Source organism: Microtus pennsylvanicus, chromosome 5 (genome assembly GCF_037038515.1).
Source record: "Microtus pennsylvanicus isolate mMicPen1 chromosome 5, mMicPen1.hap1, whole genome shotgun sequence".
NCBI classification, from domain to species: domain Eukaryota; kingdom Metazoa; phylum Chordata; class Mammalia; order Rodentia; family Cricetidae; genus Microtus; species Microtus pennsylvanicus.
The window spans coordinates 49,777,749-49,799,462 of record NC_134583.1 but is presented as its reverse complement, the minus strand read 5'-3'; the positions used below and the strand labels follow the sequence as shown (position 1 = coordinate 49,799,462).

The 21,714-nt window shown below is 51.8% G+C and overlaps 1 protein-coding gene across 2 annotated transcripts in view; it reads left to right on the top strand.

Moving 5' to 3' along the window:
* Positions 1-19,758, top strand: part of Lmo1 (LIM domain only 1) — a 36,147-nt gene extending 16,389 nt beyond the window's left edge. For both annotated transcript variants that reach the window (XM_075974822.1, XM_075974821.1), the window contains exons 2-4: positions 14,652-14,865; positions 17,477-17,602; positions 19,360-19,758. In XM_075974822.1, coding sequence (XP_075830937.1) covers positions 14,652-14,865; positions 17,477-17,602; positions 19,360-19,465 — 446 coding nt within the window. In that variant the 3' untranslated portion in view covers positions 19,466-19,758. The remainder of the gene's footprint in view (positions 1-14,651; positions 14,866-17,476; positions 17,603-19,359) is intronic.
* Positions 19,759-21,714: the final 1,956 nt, after the last annotated feature.

Here is a 21,714-nt window from a genome sequence, read left to right as displayed (position 1 = left end):
ACATCGCAGTCTTAGGCTCCCTGGGACCTGAGAAGGGAATTCTCGAGAAGTATAGAGTAGTTTTTGTAAGGTGCAGCTCCCTAAGCTGGTACCCATGACAAGTCATGGAGACCTACAGGAGCCAGCCTCAGGCTTAGAAAATGACATGAAGGTCCAGACATCCTTCTCATAGACCAAAGCCGTGCTGCCCCCTTCTCGAGGCCATTTCCACAGAGAGGCATGGAAGCTGGCCTGCCTTTGCGGAGAGGAGCTGTTGACACAATCCTCAGCCCAGATTCTGGGGCAAGTGGCTGTTTCCTGCCACAGTGTGCACCTGGCACCCCTTGCTGGCTAGAATGCTTTATTATTTTGACCCTCTTAGACTAGCCCCTCCAGGGGCATCCTTGCCTCCTTCCCTCCTGGCCCTGTGTCTGGGATCTGAACCTTCACACCCTGCCCAAGGTGAGGCACACAGACCCCAGAAAGGGTAGCGTCTCTCCCCAATCTTCTCTATAACCCAGTCATTGTGCACATGCCGTTCTGTACCTCTGATGACCCACACAGAGCTTGCCACTCTTCACATACCGCTGTGCGTAGTCACACCGCCCCATATAGAATGGGCTCAAGATTCTGAAAGGGACCCTGCCCACAGGCGTGCTCTCTTTGCAGATAGGGAATAGTCCTCGAAGGACACCGAAGCTTCAACAGTGAGCCCATCCTTCGTGGTCTAGTGGTTAAGATTTGGCACACTCAACAGAGCCCCGGAAGATAAACTAGTACAATTAGTTCATCATTCCTTTTCATGATCCAATAAATTCTACTGTGTATAAGTATATTTTTTATTTATCCATTTGTCAGATGATACATGATAGGCATTTGGATTATTTCTACCTTTTTGACTGTTGCACACATTGTTCAGACCAATGTTTTCATTTCTCTTGGACATACCTAGGAGCAGAATTGCGGGGTCCTATGAAACTCTGTACTTAGAGATCTTTTGTTGGTGTGTGTACCCATGTGTTTGTGAGGGGTGTGTGTATGCGATGGCACATGTGTGGAGGTCAGAGGAAACAAGGTATTGGTCCCTATTTTACCTTATTTGAGATAGGTGTGCACACCAGGCTTAATGGACTTCTGGGAATCCTCCTGTCTCCACCTCTAGCCTTCCTGTGTGAGGACAGGGGTAACAGACTCATGCACCACTATGTCCAGCTTTGGGGCTTCTGGTGATCAGTGCTTTAACCCATTGTCCATCTCCTCAGCCTAAGATATTTGTTCTTAAATAAGTGTTTCTGGGTGAAGTTCTAGCTGTCTGAGTTCCAGAAGTGAGGTGACCTGCCATCTGATCCCTGCTGGGTTCTGGGATTCACTGTATGCCTCAGTGTTCTGATCTGTGAAATAGGGCCATGCCCCTTCAACTCACCTCAAGGACTTTGAAACGCAATCACTGCTTGTGTGGCACGTGAAGAATGTCAGGATGTTCCTGCTTCCACTGTTTGCACTCTTGGGTCCTGTCATTTGGGTTTGGCTGCTCCTGTTTTGCTGAGGCAGAAGCTGAAGCTCTCAGAGGGGCTAAGGAACCAGTTTATTTTGTAAGTCCGTGGGAGAACCAGAGCACGAACCCAGACATATCCACATCCTTAAACTAGGACTGATCCCTGCCTCGGATGCATCTCGGCTGAAGGCTCCCTGAAGCCTCCAGTTCTCTACTTAGTCCTGAGCACAGGAGATGAGACCCAGATTCAGTCAGGTGTAGACTCCAAGGCAGAACGTGCTAGAGAAGGAGCAGAGCCTTTGTCAAAGTCCTGATTTTTAGCTGTGAGACTGTGGATAAATTGCTGAAGCACCCACAGTTGATCATCAACCTGGAGGGGGTACACAGGAAGTGTCCCTCACAGAAGGCACTAGGTAAAGCACTCTGGGTGCTTGAAGGGGACAGTATGGGACCATCATGGAGAAGTGACAGGCGTCTAGGCTGCTCAGAGCAAGCTTGAAGGAAGAGATTCTACACAGACTGACTGGGAAGGTGGGAGGCACCTGGCAGATTCCAGTGTTTGCCAGTCCGGGGCTGCCAGGAACCTAGAGGGCTTTGCAGGAGCCCCAGGAGATCTCACTCTGGAGAAGAGATGTAAGCAGCCCTTCTGGTGCTCCTGATCCTCACCCCCCTCCTCACACCCTGCCTGCTGATGCCTGAGGTGAGGGGGCTTGCCTGACTGCCTCAGTTAGCCCAAGCAGTAATAAAACACTTTAAATTTATTGTGACATTTGGATTTAATTAAAAAGTACATACTTAGAGAAGTAGAACATAATGGGGAGAGAGACAGGGTGGCTTTTCCCCTCCTTTCTTCCCCAAACTAATTAGCGTTGTATTTTAAATTGTTTATGTGCCGCTAATCATCGTAATAAATCATTTATACTGAAAAAGACACACTCGGCTGTGCCCGCCGCGCGGGTTCCGCTCGCCGGGCTCTATCGCGAACAAATTGATCTAGAAGTGAATTTATTAACCACTGGGGAAGAAATCATTAGTGCTTTCTCTAAACATTCCCCAGGTACGCTTTATCGCTGCAGTTTATGCTGTAACTAAAAGGAGCATTACCCAGGCCTTCGCTGCAATTTCCTTACAAAGCCAGCCGCCCACTCCCAAGCTAGGGGGCCCCTGTCTCCTCTCCCCTATGTGGTCTGGGAACCCCAGCCTCTATCCCCAGTGTTTCTTTTTAAATTAGGAGCTCCCCATGAAGCAGGAGCAAGACCCTGATGCTCCTGTGGCTATTTGTCTCCTGCTGAGTGCTTCATGGTTATTGGGGTTTATGTTGTAGGCACATGGCATAAAGAGGCCTGAGGTTTTGGAGAAGTGGGGAGACTGTGCTTGCAGGCACACTGTTAGAGGGTAACTTCCCAACCCAGAGCCTGGGAAAACATCAGCTGTAAGCTAAGAGGAGCCCTAGTAGGAGCGCAGAACCAAGCTGGGACATGTGGAGCACACACTGATGATCTGGGCCCCCAAGGCCTTCCTCTTGCAAGCTCTGGAGTCTTCTCCATGGTTTGGCTGAAGTAGTCTATTCTGCCCAGGTTTCTGGTGCCCTGTGTATTGCTGCCACTTCACAGTGCCCCAAGAATGACCTGACAGATGACAGACAGCTTGACCAACAGGCAGCTCCCAGCTACCAATACCATGTCGCACAGCTGGTGGCTGTATTCACAGCAGTCTGTTCTGCTGACTGCCACATAGGTCCCCCTGCTTCCCTGCGGCTGTGCTCCAGGCCCCCTACTTCCCTGGGGCTGTATGCCGGGTCTTCTTCCTCCGTTTTGCTGGAAGGGAAGTTTGTTTTGAAAAAGGATCTTCTCCCCAGGAGCCCGTGGCTGGTCTGGAAGCCATAGCTATCCCACTTCAAAGTCCACCAACTAACCTGCTTCCCAGAAGATTGGGCCGTTCCCAGTCCTGCAGGGAAGATCTCTGGCAGCCCCCAGGATGTCAGTAGGAATCCCAGCTCTATGCTGTTTCAGCTATTACTGAGAAGTGTTCCCTGTCCTTTTTGTCCTGGTGACAAGGTGCGGCCCACCCCCTGCTGTCCCTCTTGGAGGAGCCAGCAGATGCTGTCTGCGCTCTGCTGCTTCAGGAGAGAAGCAAAGCCAGCAGCTGGGTAGGCCAAGCCCGGCTGGAGGATCCCGTCTTTGTGCCTGGAAAACACATTTAAAACTTTGAATTCAAAATTGATTTTGAAGGGCCCTAATCTCTGCTCTCCCGATGCTCACGGTGTGTCTGCGGCTCCTGCCAGACTCTCGTTTTCTGGTTCAGCGCGTTGGTGCTCACGTCCCTGATGCTGTGAAATTGAGACTCCTCGGAGAGTCTGGGTCCTCCTCCTCCTCCTCTGAAGATTGTAGGCCTTGTGGGAGCCCCGTTTCATTAGATGGGTGATGCTGGCTTTGCAGAGACCCAGGATATAGCTGAGTCACCATCTGGGGAACACAGCTTCCAGACACATCCTCTCTGGTCCTCCACAGATGTGTCGCTCCAGACACCACATCTCTCAGGAACGTGGGGGCTGACTTCTGCATCCTGGGATGAGATTGGAAGACTCTGGACAGAAAAAGGCTTGGACCTGGGTTCTCTACAGAAAATGCCAGGAAAGGCTCAACCTGGGCTATAAGGGGAAAGAAGTCACATTAATATACCTAGAGGACCTTCAGATCAAGGGAGGCCAAGTCTGTGTGACGAGACAAGGGGTCCAGGACAGAGCTGAAGAGGAAAAGACAGAACTGTTGGCCTCCCACCAACTGACCCCTGAACCCTACAGTGCTACCTATTACTCCCTGAAGAGGTCAGAGTGTTAATGTGTAAAAGAATCATGGAGTAGAGCCCTGGAATTCACCTCTTAAAAAATGTACTTCAAGAGAGTGCTTGCTGTATGAACACGAGGACCCAAGCTTGGCACCCATTAAAAGCACAAATATATATGTATACATACAGGAGAACAAAAGTTGCATGTGGCAGGCAGGACTAAGTCCTGTCTTTTCTTTTCAAGAGGGCCACAGAGCCACAAGTGTCTTGGGCTATGTGGCGGGGGGCAGCAGTATGCCATCAAGGCCCCCCTCTCTGGGGACCTGCCTATATAAATCTACACACTCCAACCAGAGACGCTTGCCAGTAATAGCTGGATAGCTGCCATTAAGTCTCTTCATTCATTTATTGAAGCGATGCTTAGGACTGCTGTCAGGTTCAGTGCTAGGAGAACAGTGGTAGATAAGACAGGAATTGCACCTTCCTAGGGGCTTCTATTCTTGGGAGAGAAGCCCATCATTTCCCCAGTAAATTCTCCAAAGGAAAGCAAAAGCAATGACCAGTTGCTATTGAAAACTCAAAAGGAAATGACAGGCAGGGAATGGGTGGTTTAAATAAGGAAATGGGGGTTAAAAGTCCTCTCTATTGACAAAGCTCAGGATGGAAAGCAGGAACCACCGACAAATCAGGGAAAGAATCTGCACCGCGCAAAGAGCCTGAAACAAGGAGGGAGAGCGGGAGTGGGGTGGAGCTCAGCATGGACGGGGAGGCAGGGGGCCAGACCACATGAAGCTATTCCAGGCTACATGCCGAGCAGGTGTGCCATGCTCAGGGTACCAGAAGCCATGGAGAGGTTCCAAGCTGGGCAGTGACCAGCCTGGTTTATTTGGAAAGGCTTCTCTTACTGCTGAGTGAAAGAAGTGTGGGGGACCTATGCCCAAATTATAGTGAAAGATGGGAATGGGGGTCTGGGGATGTGCCTCAGTTGAGAGAGGTTTTGATGAGCATGTATAAAGCCCTGGGTTCGCTGCCCAGCACTGCATAAACTGGGAAGGGTGGTACATGCCCGCAATATCATCATTCAGGTAGAGGCAGAAGGATCAGAAGTTCAAAGTCATTCTTGACTACATAGTGAGTTCCAGGCCACCCTGAGAGCCGTATGAGACCCTGGCTCAAAAAGATAGAAGTTGGCTCTGGAAATGGAAAGAAGTGACTTGGATGGGGAGCAGGATGTGTGTGTGTTGTGTGTGGTGTGTGTGTATGTGTGGTGTGTGTGTATGTGTGTGTGTGGTGTGTGGGTGTGTATGTGTGTGTGGTGTGTGGGTGTGTATGAGGTGTGTAGGTGTGTGCTATGTGTGTATGTGGTGTGTGGTATGTGTATGTATGTGTGGTGTGTGTGTACGTGGTGTGTGTGTGTGGTGTGTGTGTATGTGGTAGTGTGTACTGTGTGTGTGTGTGGTGTATGTGGGGTGTGTGTATGTGGTGTGTGTGGTGTGTGTGTGTATGAATGAGGTGTGTGTATGCTGTGTGTGTGTGGTGTACGTGTGGTGTGTGTGTGTGTGGTGTGTGTATGAGGTGTGTGTGTGTGTGTGGTGTTTGATGCTGAGTTCCTGTAGGAACAGAGGGAAGGGATGGGACTGATGGATACCCTGAAGGGGAGATAGAACACAGAGATCAGGTTTGGGTTGGTAATCAGAGCTCCTAGCTTAGATCTGTAACTTTTTAGCTATGCCTGAGATTGCAGGGGGAAAAAATAAATAAATAAATAAATAAATAAATAAATAAATAAATACATAAAATTGAAGACACCCAGTTCTGACACAGAAGGAGAGGCCACATTGGATATCTGTGCCATTAACTTAGGCCTCCTTCTAGTTAGGGGACCCCAATGAGCATGCACGGCTTCCTGTATGTCCAGGCCCTGGTTAAGGACCCACAGAAGACCTAGGGAGACTGTGGGAGGTTAGCCCATGAAGCTGCCCCGGAATCTTGAGTGTTTCCTCCTGCTGGCCCTTCTACAAGGTCTCAGCTGGCTCCTGGAATATATATGTCTCCTCTAAATCTCTGAGCTTAATCCCAAACTCCGCAGTAGTGCTGTTAGGAGATGTGGCCCTTGAAGGCAGAATCATGAATGGGATTGGTATCCGCATGCATGGGACCCCTCTGCTGTGTGAAGTACAATGGGAAGGTAACTGTCCATGAGCTAGAAGCAGGCCCTCATCAGACCATTGATGGGTCAATGCCTTGGTCTTGACCTTCCCAGGACTTGGACTGGGTAAATTAATCTGTTATTTACAATCCACCAATCTGATGCTCTGTCAGAGGTGCCCCCCTCCCCCATGGATGGAGAGTGTCTGCAAGGTGTTGTCTCACACTCCAAGCCCTGCAGAGTCCAGCTTTCTCCTACAACCCTGGCCTCGGCGCTTTCCACCTCTAAGACACTAAGGTCACAGTGCTTTCAGGGTTTAGATGCAAGATCCTAAGGACAGCTGGCCTCCCGCAACCCCCACCACAGACGTGCCCCCTGCTTCTTACTCTTCCCTTACTCTCCCCCTTGCTAAGCCGGAATCAGCGCTCTACCCGCAAGCAGCCATCCTGTTAGCTGTCTCTGCAGTGTAGCCCAGAGCTTTCTGTCTTAGCACTGTTCACATGGAGCCCAAGAAAAAAATCACTTTTCCCCATTGTTTAGGAAAAAGTGCGATGCCACCATGATCCCAGGATAGAGCAGGCTGGACATGGGTGCTCCCTCACAGTAGCCAGCCTCCGTGGCATCCTTGGTCACTCCCAGACTTGCCATGGGGCAAATAGCGTGAGATTTCTGGGCATTGCTTCACAGTGAGTGAAAGGGTGACGTGGAGTGTTACCATCCATCTGCGTGAGGCGACAGCAGGTGCTAGGGACACTCTTGTCGACTGCCCAGAGAAACTGGGCACTTTAGAGAATACACGTACTGTAGGACTACATTTCAGTGTCTGACCCTGTGCCAAGCCGCCTCCAGAACTCTCCAGGGCGCCACCCATCACCCACACACAGGCCTGCAGCCGTGCATTGAGCCTCCCCTCCGCCCTGGGTTGGAATCGCAAATTTTCACCTCTGCATGTAGCTCTGCTTCTTCACCAGGACCCTAGGAATTGAATTGCTGGCTCATAGCATGCACGTGCCTTCTCTTAGCTGGTTGTCCTAAGCTATTGTTTCAAACTTAGTTAAAAGTACTTCATGGCTATGGCCTAAATCAATCTTCAGAACAATCATTTAGCACAGTCTACCCACCTTTAGTAAATGAGTAGATGGAGTCAAAATTGGAAAATAACAGAACCAGAGTTCCAGCTGAGGCCATGTGTCTTCAAATATCTACTCCCTACCCATCTTCTCTAACTTCAGAGGCAAAAGCATCAGTCTGTCCCCCGAGCTGACCCGCCTCCCAGTCTTCCCTCCGTGCCTCAGTAGGGAGCTGGAGGCCATGGGAGCCTCCATTCCCCTCCCTTACCTGACCCAGTAAGCACCATGCTGCGAATGGACTCGCAGAGAGGTCAGTAATGAGTGCGGACTAGGTGACCATGGCCGTGGGTCCCAACGGTTGTTCTCTGTGGCTTTTGATTCCAAATGAGTAGGAAATGCTATTAGCTCAGGCCTCGGCTGCCACGTGGCAGGGCCTGGGATAGGAGTGCAGTCAGACGAGAAATTGTGGAGATAAAACCAGTGTGAGATGGAAGCCTTCTTGCAGGCTGCACAGGCCTGTGCAGAATAGAGTTACTTCTGAGAAAACGAGATTGAGAGAGATGTGGCAGAATTAGATTACACTTTCAAATTTCTTTATTCGAGGGGCTTGATGCCTAGGAGGGGCAGAGACAGGATCCACTGGGGTACTTCTCTGCAGCTCCACATCTGGGATGGGGCCCCAGTGGAGGGCAGGAGCCCCGATCTGTGAGACCTCTGAGTCCCAGGCTGACAGGGCTGCCTGCTGGGGGCTCTGGGGCTCTGCAAGGATTCAGGTGACTGCTGCTTCCTTCTGTCCCAGAGGTGTCAGGTTTTTTTTTTTTTTTCAAATCAGAGTTTGTTTAAGAGTGGTGGCTGTGACAGCCGGTGGCTGGGTGCACCTGTGCTTCAGCGTGCATTTACATCAGTGCACCAACATGTGTGTGGACCCAACCATGCATATGCGCACTTGCACGCATGAATGTGTTTTCATGTGCGTTACTGAACACCTGGTGTGTGTCAGTTCCAAGCTGGGCTTTGACGGAACTGATATGGAGAGAATGAAGCAGACAGAAACCCTTCTTGTGTGGCCTTGTGGGCCTGTGTGATTCCCTGCCCGTGGAGGCGTGTTTGTGTGTTCTGCCTGTGTCCCGTAGCTGAGTGCGACTTCATACTTCTCAGTCTTTGTCCAGTCTTCATGAAGGCTCCTGTGTGAGTGTCCTTAGGACCTCACTGAACAGCCCTGCCTTGGGTCAGAACACTTGGGGCCCAGAGACAGACTGCCAAGGTTCAAATCCCAACTTTGTCTGCTTTGCAGATGAGTTGGGAGCTTTCTTACACCTTACCTTTCTGGTGCTGGGATGGAAGGAATGTAGCCCTAACTCAGCAATGAGCAAAACCCTTAGGGTGTTAGGTCAGACTGCCCATCCCAGGTCCCTGCTTATCACAGGGGCAGGGGTGCTCGTGGTGAGAAAGGGGAGCCCCGGAAGGTACCTGGCATCCATGTTGTGTTGTGAGGCTCTGGGTAGGGCCTACAGCTGAGTCTCCTTCTCTGGCCTACTATGGACCCAACACAGAGGTTCATTAAGGGATTAGGAGGGATACCAAGGTTCTTCATGCCTGGGCCCCCAGAACACTGCTCAGACTCTCCGAGAGACCTCCCTGAGTCCTGTAGCCAGCCTTCCCTACTCAGCTGGCTGCTGGGGCTGCCTTTGGGCAAACAAGTGGGGCTGGCTTCCTCCTGGACAAGCTTGCTCTGACTACTGTTCTGGCTTCTGGATGACTCTGAAATCTGGCCAGAGCCCACTTCATTTTAACCACAGTCAGTGGCAGGTTCATATCTGACTTCTGCTCTACAAAGGAAGTGTCTGTCCCTAGTGTCGGCCCCTGAGGTGGGGCTGTGACTGAGCTTCCCAGTGTGCTGAGTCAGAGACTCTCATCTTCGCTTGACCTTCAGGCTCAGCTCATCCTAAAGACTCCTTTATAACTCATGGGGGCTCTCTGAGTTGAGGATTCTTTTCTTTATTTCCTTTGGTTTCTTTGAAACAGGGTTTCACTACATAGTCCTGACTGTCCTGGAACTCACTATGTAGACCATGGTGGCCTCAAACTCGAAGAGATCCACCTGTTTCTGCCTCCCAAGTGCTGGAATTAAAGGCACCACCATGGCCAGCAAGAGTATTGTTTTCATACCCGTTTTACAAAGAGGAAAAGTAAGGCCCAGGGTTAATGAAAAGGTATCAGATAATTCTAGATCAGAGATACTCCAGAAATAGCTGGCTGTTCTGCCTCAGAAGTGCTGATGGATACCTAGGAATTCCTCGAGTGAATGAGTGTCTTAGCTAGAGCTATGGTTGCAGTGATGAAACACCATGACCAAAGCCACTTGAGGAGGAGTGAATTTGTTTGGCTTACACTTCCACGTCACTGTTAATCATCAAAGGAAGTCAGGACAGCAGGGCAGGGACCTGGAGGCAGGAGTTGATGCATAGGTCCTGGAGGGGTGCTGCTGACTGTCTTGTTCCTCATGGCAAGAGTTGATGCTGAGGTCATGGAGGGGTGCTGCTGACTGTCTTGTTCCTCATGGCAAGAGTTGATGCCGAGGTCATGGAGGGGTGCTGCTGACTGTCTTGTTCCTCATGGCAGGAGTTGATGCCGAGGTCATGGAGGGGTGCTGCTGACTGTCTTGTTCCTCGTGGCTTGCTCAGGGAGAACCTGAGATCACACCCTAGAGCCCATGCCAGGTGGCTCACAACTTCTTGGAACTCTGGCTCCAGGATCCAATGCCTCTGGCCTCTACAGGCATGGGGCTCACATGCACGTATCCACACACTGACATACACAAAATTAAGATTAACCTTAAACCGGGTGGCGGTGACACACACCTTCAATCCCAGCACTCAGGCGGTAGAGGCGGATGGATCTCTCTGAGTTCAAGGCCGGCCTGGTCTACAGAGTTAGTTTCAGAACAGCTAGGGTAACACAAAAGATGTATCTTTACAAATAATGTAAAGCTCAAAATGATAAAAAGTTTAGAAGAAGCAAGTACCCTAAGGAATAGCATCCTAATGGAGTATATATTGTTCCTTACCCCATTTCAGCCTCTGGGCTATGGCCTCAGGTTCCTAGCTGCATCTTGACCTACAGTCTGAGAACAGTGAGAACCCTTGGCTTTGTGTCACAGGTGCAGGTCAGGAGGGAGGGGCTGCTCCGGGCCTCTAGCTCTCCAGAGGGCCTCTAGCTCTCCAGAGGGCCTCTAGCCCCCAGTTTAGGGCCCACAGTTGACTCTGCCCTTTACGGCACAGAGGACATAGCCTAGACAATGGCATTTCTCCCAGAGCAGTGGTGAGTACCACCCTTGGGGCAGAAACTAAGCAAGGTCCCTGGCAAGGCTCGAATGGGAAGGGCACCAGAATGCTGCCAGGAGCAGCAGGATATACTGGCTGGCATCTGCAGTCTCTGTCCCCAGGTATCTGTCACTGGCAGCTCTGCAATCCAGTAGGAGGCATACCTGAGGTGTGGGCTGCAGGGACCTGCAGCAGAGTGGAGTAGACACATCAGGGGCAAACTGGCCTTGCAGAAGTGTGGGGGGGGGACCTCCTGTGACTCAGGGCTTTCTCTCTACTGTCCACTGTGGAGCCCACTAGCCTTGCGATTTGGAGATGCCCACATCCCACTGGAGAGGAGCAGCCTGGTTTGGGCTGCATAGCTAGGAGCTGCTGAGGCTATGGGGTCTGGCCGGCAGACAGCTTCTTGTGTAGAAGGCCTCTCTCCAGGGTGAGGAGCATCGTAGGAGGAAGGACTGATAGCTTCTGCCCGGCTCACCTCATCACTGGGGTGTCTGACTTTGGCCCACATTGCAGAACTGAGGGTGAAGTCAGAGTTCTGCAGAGCCCAGGAATGGGAGTTTGTACAGGCCTGGAGCCTTGCACCGACCTCTTAGGTAACTCACTGCTGACAGCGGGACCTGGAAACTGAAGCCTTCCCCCACAGCCTCAACACCTCCATCATCAGCCCTGCTGCCCCCTCCCTGGGACAGACACAGACGGGAGTTCAGCCTGTGTCCCTTCAGATATCATTCCCTCTGCACCCTGAGACTGAGGGTGGCACGTGGGCTAAGTGAGCCGATTGTGGCCAGGCCCAGTGTGTGTACCTAAGCGTGTGCCTGGACCTGTGTGTGGGCACAGGCAGCCTCCATTGTTAAAGATGGGTGTTTTCATGCGTGAGTCGTAATTACTGGGTAATGCTTTAAAACCTCTCCTGAAGGAGTGCAAAGCTGGTTTTTTCCCCCTCCTGAAGTCGGGAGTATGTTAAAAGGATTACCATGTAGATTTGATTTTTAGATAACGCTAAAATGGATCCCAAATGGACTTGAGCAGAGGGCTGCCATCTCCCTAATGGAAAGTACATGGCCCGAGGCTCTGCTCCCAGAGCCAGCGGAGGAGGGGCGGGAGGGTCTGCGAAGGGCTGGCTGGCTGGCAGGGTAGAGGGGGCTGTGGAGATAGGAGTGGGAGCCCAGGCCTCATTTGGGGAGCAGGAAGTTGTAGATGTACCCCCTTAAAGCCCCTTTACTTCCCTGGGAGGTGTTTTTACCTCCCCTACAGGATTCGGCCCTGCAGAGTCAAAACCACTCCAGCGGGAAGCAAGGGGTTATTTCCATTCGCCTTCCTGGGCAGATGGGGGAACTAAGGGTCAGAGGCTAGACCATTTCCTTTGGACTACCTGGCTACAGCTTGGTCCACCCACAGGCACATGCTGGGATAAGCTTTTCCTAGGTGAAGAAATCTCAGTGATCTCTGCCTTGGTGTCCAGAATCAGGGTCGTAGGATTCTTCCACAGGCTTTCCACTTCTGTAAGAGTTAGGCAGAGCCCATGGATCGGAGTTCACACTGTCCCAGAGCCTTGCATAGACCTTTTTCAGGTAACCTATGTGTGGCAGGCGCAGCATGGGTGCAGGGAGGATGGCAATGTAAGGGGTGTAGGAGCACCCTGTGGTATCACTCCTTGTGGCTTCCAGCGGGTCCTCAAGTGTGGCCAGGCATGCGGAAGCCCAAGCTTGGAATGAATGCCAACTATCAGGCAGAAGAGCTGGCATAGATGCTTTAGAGCTGGGGTCTGCACTGTCTCTTTTTTGTTTAGGAGGATAACTTAGTGGCTGCAAGCTTTCCCTCGTATGGTGCAGCTACTCACCGGCCTACTGATAGCACCCAAGCACAGAGCCCTGGAAAGGCCAAGCCCGCTACACGCCAAGTGAACAAGGATGGCAGTCGTGTTGAGGCTATAATGGCCCTACCTTGAGATCTGAATTAGTATTTATATGAATAGCTCTACTGACTGGGTGCTCCTCCACTGGTCCCAGGGACAGTCTTCTCATCCTTGGAACCCCAGGCCCACCCCCCCTATTTTCCTACACTTCATCCCTCCCTGTAGGCCAAGCCTTAGAAGGAACTTGTCATGAGGTCTGCTTCATGGGCAGACAGAGCTGAGCTCTGTCAGAGGAGACACAGGCTGACCCCAGGACAGCCATCATCCTGAATACTATCTCTCATTCAGACCAATTAACCTTTAGAGCTGCATTAAGGAAATTAGGCGGCGAACTTCCCAGCTAACAGATGGTCCTACGATGACTGGAGGAGGGAGGGAAAGGGGGTCAACCTCTGCCTGCCTGGGGCAGCTACAGGGCGTCCTCCTCCATGCCCTTACCTGTCCCTTTGGTCCTGTGTTGCCATAGGTTTGAGCTCTCTTCCTGCAGAGAGGGTTTCCCTGACCTAGGGCCTCTCCTCCTCTCCAGCAGAAGTCAGAGGGGTTGGCAGGAGAAACATGGGAGAAGAGCAGATCCTGAAGCTGTCTCCGTCAGTGGTGTACAGTCGTCACAATCACCACCCGAACTTCATGTAGGGGAGAGCGTCTGCCCAGAAAGCCGAGGGCCATTCTGAGCAGACAGCTATGAATCCAAGGTCTCTAGGAAGCAGCTTCTCCCCTGAAACCAGAGGACATACATATTCCTTTCTGTAGAAGAAAGGGCAAAGGAGGGAGGTGGCTCAGCAGCTAGGCCTGTAGGTGTGTACAGAGTTGGGGCTGGACGTGGCAGAGATACCTGGGAACGGAACTGAATGATACACCCGGAAACAACATATGTATTTGGGACAGGATAAGGCCAGTGGAAGCAGAGACTCCAGGCCTGTAGGCAGCTGGCCTGTTGGAATGGCAGGCTTTGCTGGCTGTGCCTTAGTCATGGGTAAAGTCTGCCTCTAGCCCACCCTCTGCTCTCTTAAGGGGCTTGTTCTGCAGCAGCCCTCCTTGGGAAATCAGACATTTGGTTTCTGAGTCTCTTGTGTGGACACCGTGTGCCCTGTTTCTTCCTCAGCTGCTCTTCCCTGTGGTTCTGGGGGAAGGGACCAGGCATGTGTGTCTGTGTGCTCACTTCTGTCCACACCTGCACATCATACTGTGCACAAGGGTGTGTGTGAGTGTTCCTGCTAACCTCCCAGCAGGCTCTGCGCTCAGTGACTGCCCACTGAGTCTTGCCTGGTACTTGTTGCTCCTTATATGCTGAGAAGCTTTTGAGGGAGCTGCTGGAGGGAGATTCCTAAACAGGGAGGTTGAACCAGGCTTCAGTGGCTCTGGAACCTTCGTCCCTTCTTCCATACCTCCCTTCCTTCTACTCTCTTTCTCTCTCTCAGACCAGGACAGATAGAAATTTGACTTTGGCTGTGTGAACAGCCCCTCAGCTGATACCCTGAGCCTCCTCCTTTCTTCCCGATGTACCATTCTGTACTTGTGGGTGGAGGTTGCCATGGTCCAATGCTGAGTGACCCTTGCACTTCAAGAAATGCTGGAGGTGGGACTCTTGGTGGAACTCCTTCTTAGCTCTAATGTGGCCAACTTTGACTGTGTTAGGAGGACGTGAGACTGCCTGGATCGGATCACACAGGGCACAGTGGCTGGGAAGGGAAGGGCCCAGCAAGGCCAGCAGCCTCTAGACCTCTTGAGGGGTCTAGACAGGACAAAGGCGTGGCATGTTGCTGGAAGGCCAGACTTGGGGCCTGGGGAAGAAGTAGGAAGTGAGGACTCCAGGGATCCTCTACTTAGAAGAAGCAGTAGAGAGAAAGACGTAACCCCCCCCCCCATTCCCTGGAGGAGGGTCTGCCAGAGCTCCAGGTCACTCCCGTGCCCGTCTGTTTTTCCACTACAGGTGTGCCGATGCTTTCCGTCCAACCTAAAGGGAAGCAGAAGGGCTGTGCAGGCTGCAACCGCAAGATCAAGGACAGGTACCTGCTGAAGGCGCTGGACAAGTACTGGCATGAGGACTGTCTCAAGTGTGCCTGCTGCGACTGCCGCCTGGGTGAGGTGGGCTCCACGCTCTACACCAAGGCCAACCTCATCCTGTGCCGGCGTGACTACCTGAGGTGGGTTCTGCTGCCCCGCCCTGCGCACACAGCCCCTCTCCTTCCAGTCTGGAGCAACTCGGCCCCAAGCTCTCAACCAGACAACCTGTGGGCACAGCTATGTGGCTACTCCTTGTTTACCCCTTGTCGGCCCTGTGAGCCACCCCAAAGCAGGCCTATGTCTTTAACTCCTTGGACTTGGCCCCACACTATCCAAGCAGGCACTAGTAGCAATTGGACACCAAGATAATCTTCCCGTGGGTACCAGCCTGGCTTCAGCCTTACCTATCTCCTATGGGTATCTCGGAGGGGATACCTCAAAGGGGCCTGGAGGAGAGGATGAAATGGCCCAGACTTGCCTGGGCCTTTCTCCCTGCTGGCATCTCCTGCCCACCTATACCCAGGTGTGCTGGGATTAGGGTCTCAGTATCTTGGCTAGCAGGGAGTCATACCCTAGGGCAAGGCCAGTACTGCCAATGCTTTTTAAAGACCTGGGTTTGAAGCAGCCTTGAGCATCGAGTTCGAACCTTTTCTCTGTTTATAAATCCCCATTCCCCACCATGCATTCTTGCCCCTCTGCCACAACCTGGATCCCATCCCCTGGGGCTGCCTTCCCCAATTAACCCTCCCTTAGGCCATGTATGACATCAGCAAGGCTGGAAGGAGGCCATGAAGCAGGGGCCTTGGCTGAGACCCAGCACCTGCATTTGGCTGTCGCTGGCTGCTGTACGGTGGCTGGGCTGCCTTGGGAGGAAGGGAGGCCCATCACATTAATTAGCAAAATGGGGTGAGAGCTGGTGGGACTTCTGCTCAAGTAAGGACAAGTTGGAGGGGGCAGGGTTATCTAGAACCACCCACCTTCCCTGGAGAGCCTGAGATTTACCTATCTGCACCTTTCATTTCAGTTGTTGCCTTTAGCTTTAGAAACAGATTTTTTTTTTAAGTGATAGTGTTTAGGGTGGAGAGAGGAACTGAGGCTTGGAGGAAAGGTTAAGGATATGCTTAGGAAGTTAATTCCCAAGGGCATGGAAAGGGGACCTTCAAGTCTGGAGGTTTGGGACATCTACCTGGGTAGTTGAATTAGCAGACTAGGGAGAGGTGACTACAATTGGTGACCTGCTATCAGGACTGGGAGGAGCATCATGGTGTAGTGTGGCCTTGTCAGGAACTCCAAAGCATTCTGGGCCCTAGTAGCCATAGGGGCTGGTGGCTTTTGTACCTATGCTCTAGTAGAGGTAAGGAATGACTTCTGGAGGCAGGTAGGCCAGTAAGTTAGGGAGGGGTGACTACCCAGAGCTGGCCCTTTGCAGCAACTCCTGGTGGCAGAAAAGGCCCCCATTGGCAGGCAGATGGTGTGACCCAGCCTTTGTCTGCCTTTATCTGAGCCACCAGGCAGCTCAGGCCAGGGAATAATGGAGCCAAGCTGGTCTGCAGGTGCCTGAGCCCCATCGACAAATCAGGGATTAGAGGCCCCACCACCCGCCTCTCAGCCCCCTTGCACCATTCGAAGCTCCCTCAGCAGAAAGGAAGCAAGGCGGAGCTTGCTTTGCTCAGCCGATTAGAGTGCCCAACCAAGGGTTGCTATGAATGGGGAGGGAGTGAACTTCCTGTCCCCCTGTTCCCAGAGCTCTGCAGCCAGCAGCGGCAAGGAGGGATGTCCTCCCAAAGAGACCACTGTGCCAGCTTCCCTTGGAACTTACTTTAGGGACAAGTTCAGGGTGAGAAGCATCTTAGGCAGGCTGTGCTGGTCTGGCAGCTTCATTTTACAAAAAGATAAACTGAGATTCCAAGAAGGAAAAGGACGCATAGGTGAGTGACACAGTGAGATTATGGCAGAACACGATTTCATAAAACACCACACCCTTATTTCTGAGGCGTGTCAACTAGACTGGCCTCGAACTCCCTGCGTAGATATGGATTACCTTCCGTTCCTGCTCCTCCTTCCTCTGCCTCCTGAGTGCTAGGATTGTAGACATGGACAACCACATAGGACTCATGTGGTACTGGGGTGGAAACCAGGGCTTCTCGCTTGCTAGGCAAGCGCCCTGACTGAGCTACAGCCCCAGAAAGCACTGCATTTAAGCAAGAAGTCAGTGGCATAGATCACTCTCCCAGAGGAGCCAGGCATGTGCCCCCAGTGAGCTATTTAGCTCGCTGTGAGTCACTCTTATCTTGAATGGGGATGACCTCAGAGGGCTGTGTTGAGATCAAAGGAGGTGATTTTTTTTGTAAACTCTTAGCATGTCTCTGAGCTACAGGTTCAGTTAGGGTTAAGGTTAGGCGTTGTTAAGTGCATAGTCCTGTGAGCGATACATTTTAGTCTTTGACAGGATAACTAAGGCTCTGGGAGGTTCCAAGTTTCTGCCTGAGGATACACAGCCCATGATGGGCAGATTGCCTCAGAGACTTAGGCTTGTGAGGGTCTGGAGCCTTTGCTTAGGGGCCAGCCTTGAGGGAGTCTGGTGGAAACCTGAAATGGGTGTAGGGGGATGCCAGTTTTTTAAGCTTAATCTAGCAGTTGTCCGTGGGATAGGCTCACCTGCTATCCCATGGGCTAGAGAAAGGGGCAGGTCCTTGGATGGAGGCAGCTCCTTGGCAGGCCCTTGAATCCTCCATGCCCTTCCCCTGGCAGGCTTTTTGGCACCACAGGAAACTGCGCTGCCTGCAGCAAGCTGATCCCAGCTTTCGAGATGGTGATGCGAGCCCGAGACAATGTGTATCACCTTGACTGCTTCGCCTGCCAGCTCTGCAATCAGAGGTGAGTGCCAGGCCATCCGCCAACCCAGCACACTTCCCAGACCCCAGACTGAGGCCTGCTGCTTGGGCCAGGGGTGCTGGAGAGGCATGCATGCAAGTATGGCTTCTTTTGTGTATGTTGCTAAGTATGCATGCTGTCATTGCCATACGTGTGCATGTGTGTATCTACACCCTGTGGTCACATATGGGTGGCAACTTTCTGTATGAACTTAATGATGGCATATGTGTGCATTTTCACACTATGTATATTAAGTAGATGGACATTTGGGGAGGGCTTTTCGTGTCAGGGTCTCATGTATCCCAAGCCACCCTTAAACTTGCTGGATAGCCATGGTTGACCTTAAACTCCCGCCTCTAGCTCCTGAGTGCTGAGATTACAGGCCTGTATTGTCATGCCTGGTGCGTTCATTTCTGGGACTGAACCCAGTTGTGTGCATGCTGAGCCAGCTCTCCACCAACTGAGCTACATTTCCAATCCAACCTCTATTATTTCTGTTTGGTGACAGGGTCTCAAGTAGGCCAATACCTCAAACTTGCAATGTAGCTGTGGATAACTTTGAACTCATGATCCTTCTGCTTCTACCTCCCTGGTTCCGGGAGTGCTGGGATCGTTGGAGTAGGCCACTATGTCCAGTATATATGTGCTTGTGTATGTATTTTAAATGTCTGTGTACACATGGATACTAGTGCATGGGATTGGTGTGTACTTGTTCATGCTCAAGAGTGTGTGTATATTGTGTGTACACAATGAAGTGAGAATGTTTATGCACATGCTTTAAACATGTGTGTACTATCCTGTACCTGTGTGCATGTGTTTTGTGTCTTGTCTAGTGAGAAGGGGTTTCCAGGCCCACAGGGTGAGAGATCTCTTCAGGGAATATCACTCCCTCCTCACTCCACTCCTGTGTACCTGGTTCCAGTTCTCTATTTCTTCTTTGTGAATTTTTGGGTCCCATACACTCTCCCAGTCCTGGGGGAAGCCTTGAGGGATTTAAGGCCTTCACCCCTGGCTTGGAACCTACCACCAACAATCAGGACATCTCCTCAGGAGCCCCCAGGTTAGGTAGGCATTCATACAAACGTCTCCAGGTTGAGAGATCCAGAGGCAGCACAGGGGACACTAGGCTGGCCCAGTGCGCTGGCCAGACCGCTTCCTAGCACTGTGAAGTTCCATCGCCACCTGGTGGTTGGACTGAGAGCCAATGCTGGGATTGAGTCTCAACCACCAGTAGATAGATATCTTTGAGGAGAAGCTTGAAATCCCTCAATACTTCCTGAGGACAAAGAGACCAAAGTATGATCTCCCTTGTGTTGGAGAATAAACTGTGGGCTTGGGTCACACTTTCTTTCGAGGATTCAAGCCCTAAGCTGGGATGGCAAAGGGATTCGTCTCCCTCCCCATTTCTCATCTCTCATTCCCTACCTGTCTCTTCTCTGTCTAGTTCTGGTTCTGTGCCCTCTTGCACCTTCTCCGGGACTGTTCTGAGTTATCTGAATTCCTCCTGCACCTCCTTGAGTAACACAATGGTGGGAGGCCCGTGGCTTTACTGTCCGTCCCACCACCCCAGGCTGCAGGGGTCTGTGGAGAGTGATTGACCAGGCCTGCTCTGATGTTTTTTCCATATCTCTGGAAGATTCCCGGAACTAGCTCATCAGCACCACCACCTCCCCTGCATGTCCCACCTCCTGGTCCCGGCTAGGACCTCCTCTTGCTGGACTTCACCTATAGCCTTTTCTCTCTTGCTTGGATTTTTCTAGATTTTGCGTGGGAGACAAATTCTTTCTGAAGAACAACATGATCTTGTGTCAGATGGACTATGAGGAGGGGCAGCTCAATGGCACCTTTGAATCCCAGGTTCAGTAACGCCCTGCATCTGGCCTCCAGGTCCATCTGTCCGTCCGCCCGCCTGACCACCTGCCTGGCAGGCTGGCCAGCCACTCTGCCTGCGTGGGCTGGCCAGCCGCTGTCCTACAAGTTAGAACGTCATCGCCAATGGGAAGGTGGCTTTTCTCCATCACCACCGCCCATCTCTGTGGGCCCTCCTGGGGCCAGGCTTGGCCTGTACAGTCTGTCTTATGTATATAAATGGGAACATTTATTTTATGAGAAATGTAATGCGATTTTATTACTGGCGTGGATTAAACTTATGAATGTTTCCGGGGACATGACTCTGCATTGTTCACGTGACTGACACAGCTGTACCTCCCCACCTTCTGCCTCTGGTGGATAGGGCGTGGGGAAGCAGACTCCAGCATGCGCTGGAGGAAAACAAGCTTAGCTTTGGAGATCAGAAGGAAGGGAATAACTTAGAGTGTCCTAGGCACAGGTGAGAACTGGGGTATTCCTTCTCCTCCTACATGCATCCTGGTGCTATGCAGAGCCCTAAGAAGGGGGCCAGCATGATGCTTGGTGTTCTTTTAGACTATCCCTCCCTCACTGGAATTGCTAGCAAAGTGACCAGATGGGGACCCAGTTCTGCCATGCTCCACAGTAGAGCCCCAAATCCCAAGCTTCCATAGTGTAGCAGTACCCTCCTAATCCCCCTTCTCTTTCACGGTGACTGACTTGGAACCTAGAATCTTATTCATCAATTAAGAACAATTCTATTTCCCTTCAGCTTATCTATGCAGGCTGGAGACGGTCAGGGAGCCACTCAGCAACCCTCATTCTACTCCAGGTCTTAGTCATTGGAGTTAGCCGCAAGGGAATCAGGCATGAGGTTCAATCATTGATGAGACACAGTTCCTGCTCTTGAAGAGTCTGCCAGGGACTTAGAAAGCTGAAGCCTCAGTAAAGGGGGGAGGATCCAGGAAAACTGACAGCGCACATCAGGGGAGACATAATGCTGCTGGGGAGACCTGAAATGGGCCTGTTCCCTGCAGCAGACAAAGGCCATGATGATTCTTGAGAGTCAGGGACAGAGGGCATACTGTCAGACAGACACATGTGCCGACAGGCCAAAGAGACAGGCAGGCGAGCCAGCAGGCAGATAGCCCAGGCCAGAAGACAGCAGGACCTGCAGACAGGCAGACTGTGGCGTTTCTATCTGCCTGGCTGAGCTGGGCTCACCGAGAGTAGCAGGGATAATGCCACAGTGCTGGGCACAGGGCCTGGAAGGGAGCAGAGCAGACGATGGATAGCAGTAAGAAGTCTGGCCAGGGCAGGCTGTATGGAGAGGCTCTCCACCCAGTCCTTTGCTTCTCTTCCTCGGGGCCTGTTTTCTACCTGGCCATAGCCTAGAAACCAGGATTGGAGGAGCCTGGCTGTGGCCTTCGGCTCTGGCTGCCCCTTCCATAGCTCTGCATCAGCCCCACTCCTCTGGTCTGAAGTGTGGAGATAAGGCTGTCAGCTGCTTCTCTGAGGCCTGGTTTTGTGGCCAAAGGAAGGAATGGTTAGAACCAGAGATCACAGGGTAGGAATTCTCTGTGAAGGAGCTATGCCCATGCATGTGTGAGGAGAGAGAAAGGGAGCACGCGCCAGGGGGTGTTGGTGTATGTGACGTGTGTTAGGTGTGGCTGGGTTGGATGCTGACTGCGCCATCGATAGTGGGCCGGGAAGGAGGTTGAGTAAGTGCAGAGATGGGGGAATTAGAGTCTACGGTGAGCAGTTTTCTCCCTCAACTTGAAAAAAAGCAGATCACTTCCCTGGACTGTAGCACAGTTCTCTACACCAGGCCCTCTGTGGACCCATAAGGTCCAGGGTGCCTGCCCCAAAGGCCTGACTCCTAACTTCAGAGTTTGCTGTAGATAAAGTTGTAACACAAGTTAATTACATGGTTCTGGAGAGATAACGGAGCCACTCGAATGCCGTTTCTGGGCAATTACAATTGTTTCCAACAGAGTTACCATATTGCAGCCATGAAATAACATGTCATTCTGCGGTAATTATGTAATTAACTTGTCTCACCACTCGAGGTTGCACAACAATTAATTCACTCACAATAAGATAGACTCCAAATCAGACAGGTGGCGTTTGAAAGCCCCCAGTAGAGGAGTTGGCCTTCTCAGAAGCCCCAGACCTGTTCTGTCCACCCTCAGAGCTTATGGGGTGGGGCTCTCCCAGCTCTGTGTGTTCCAAGCTCACTGTCACGGACCCAATGTATTGCTTTCTTA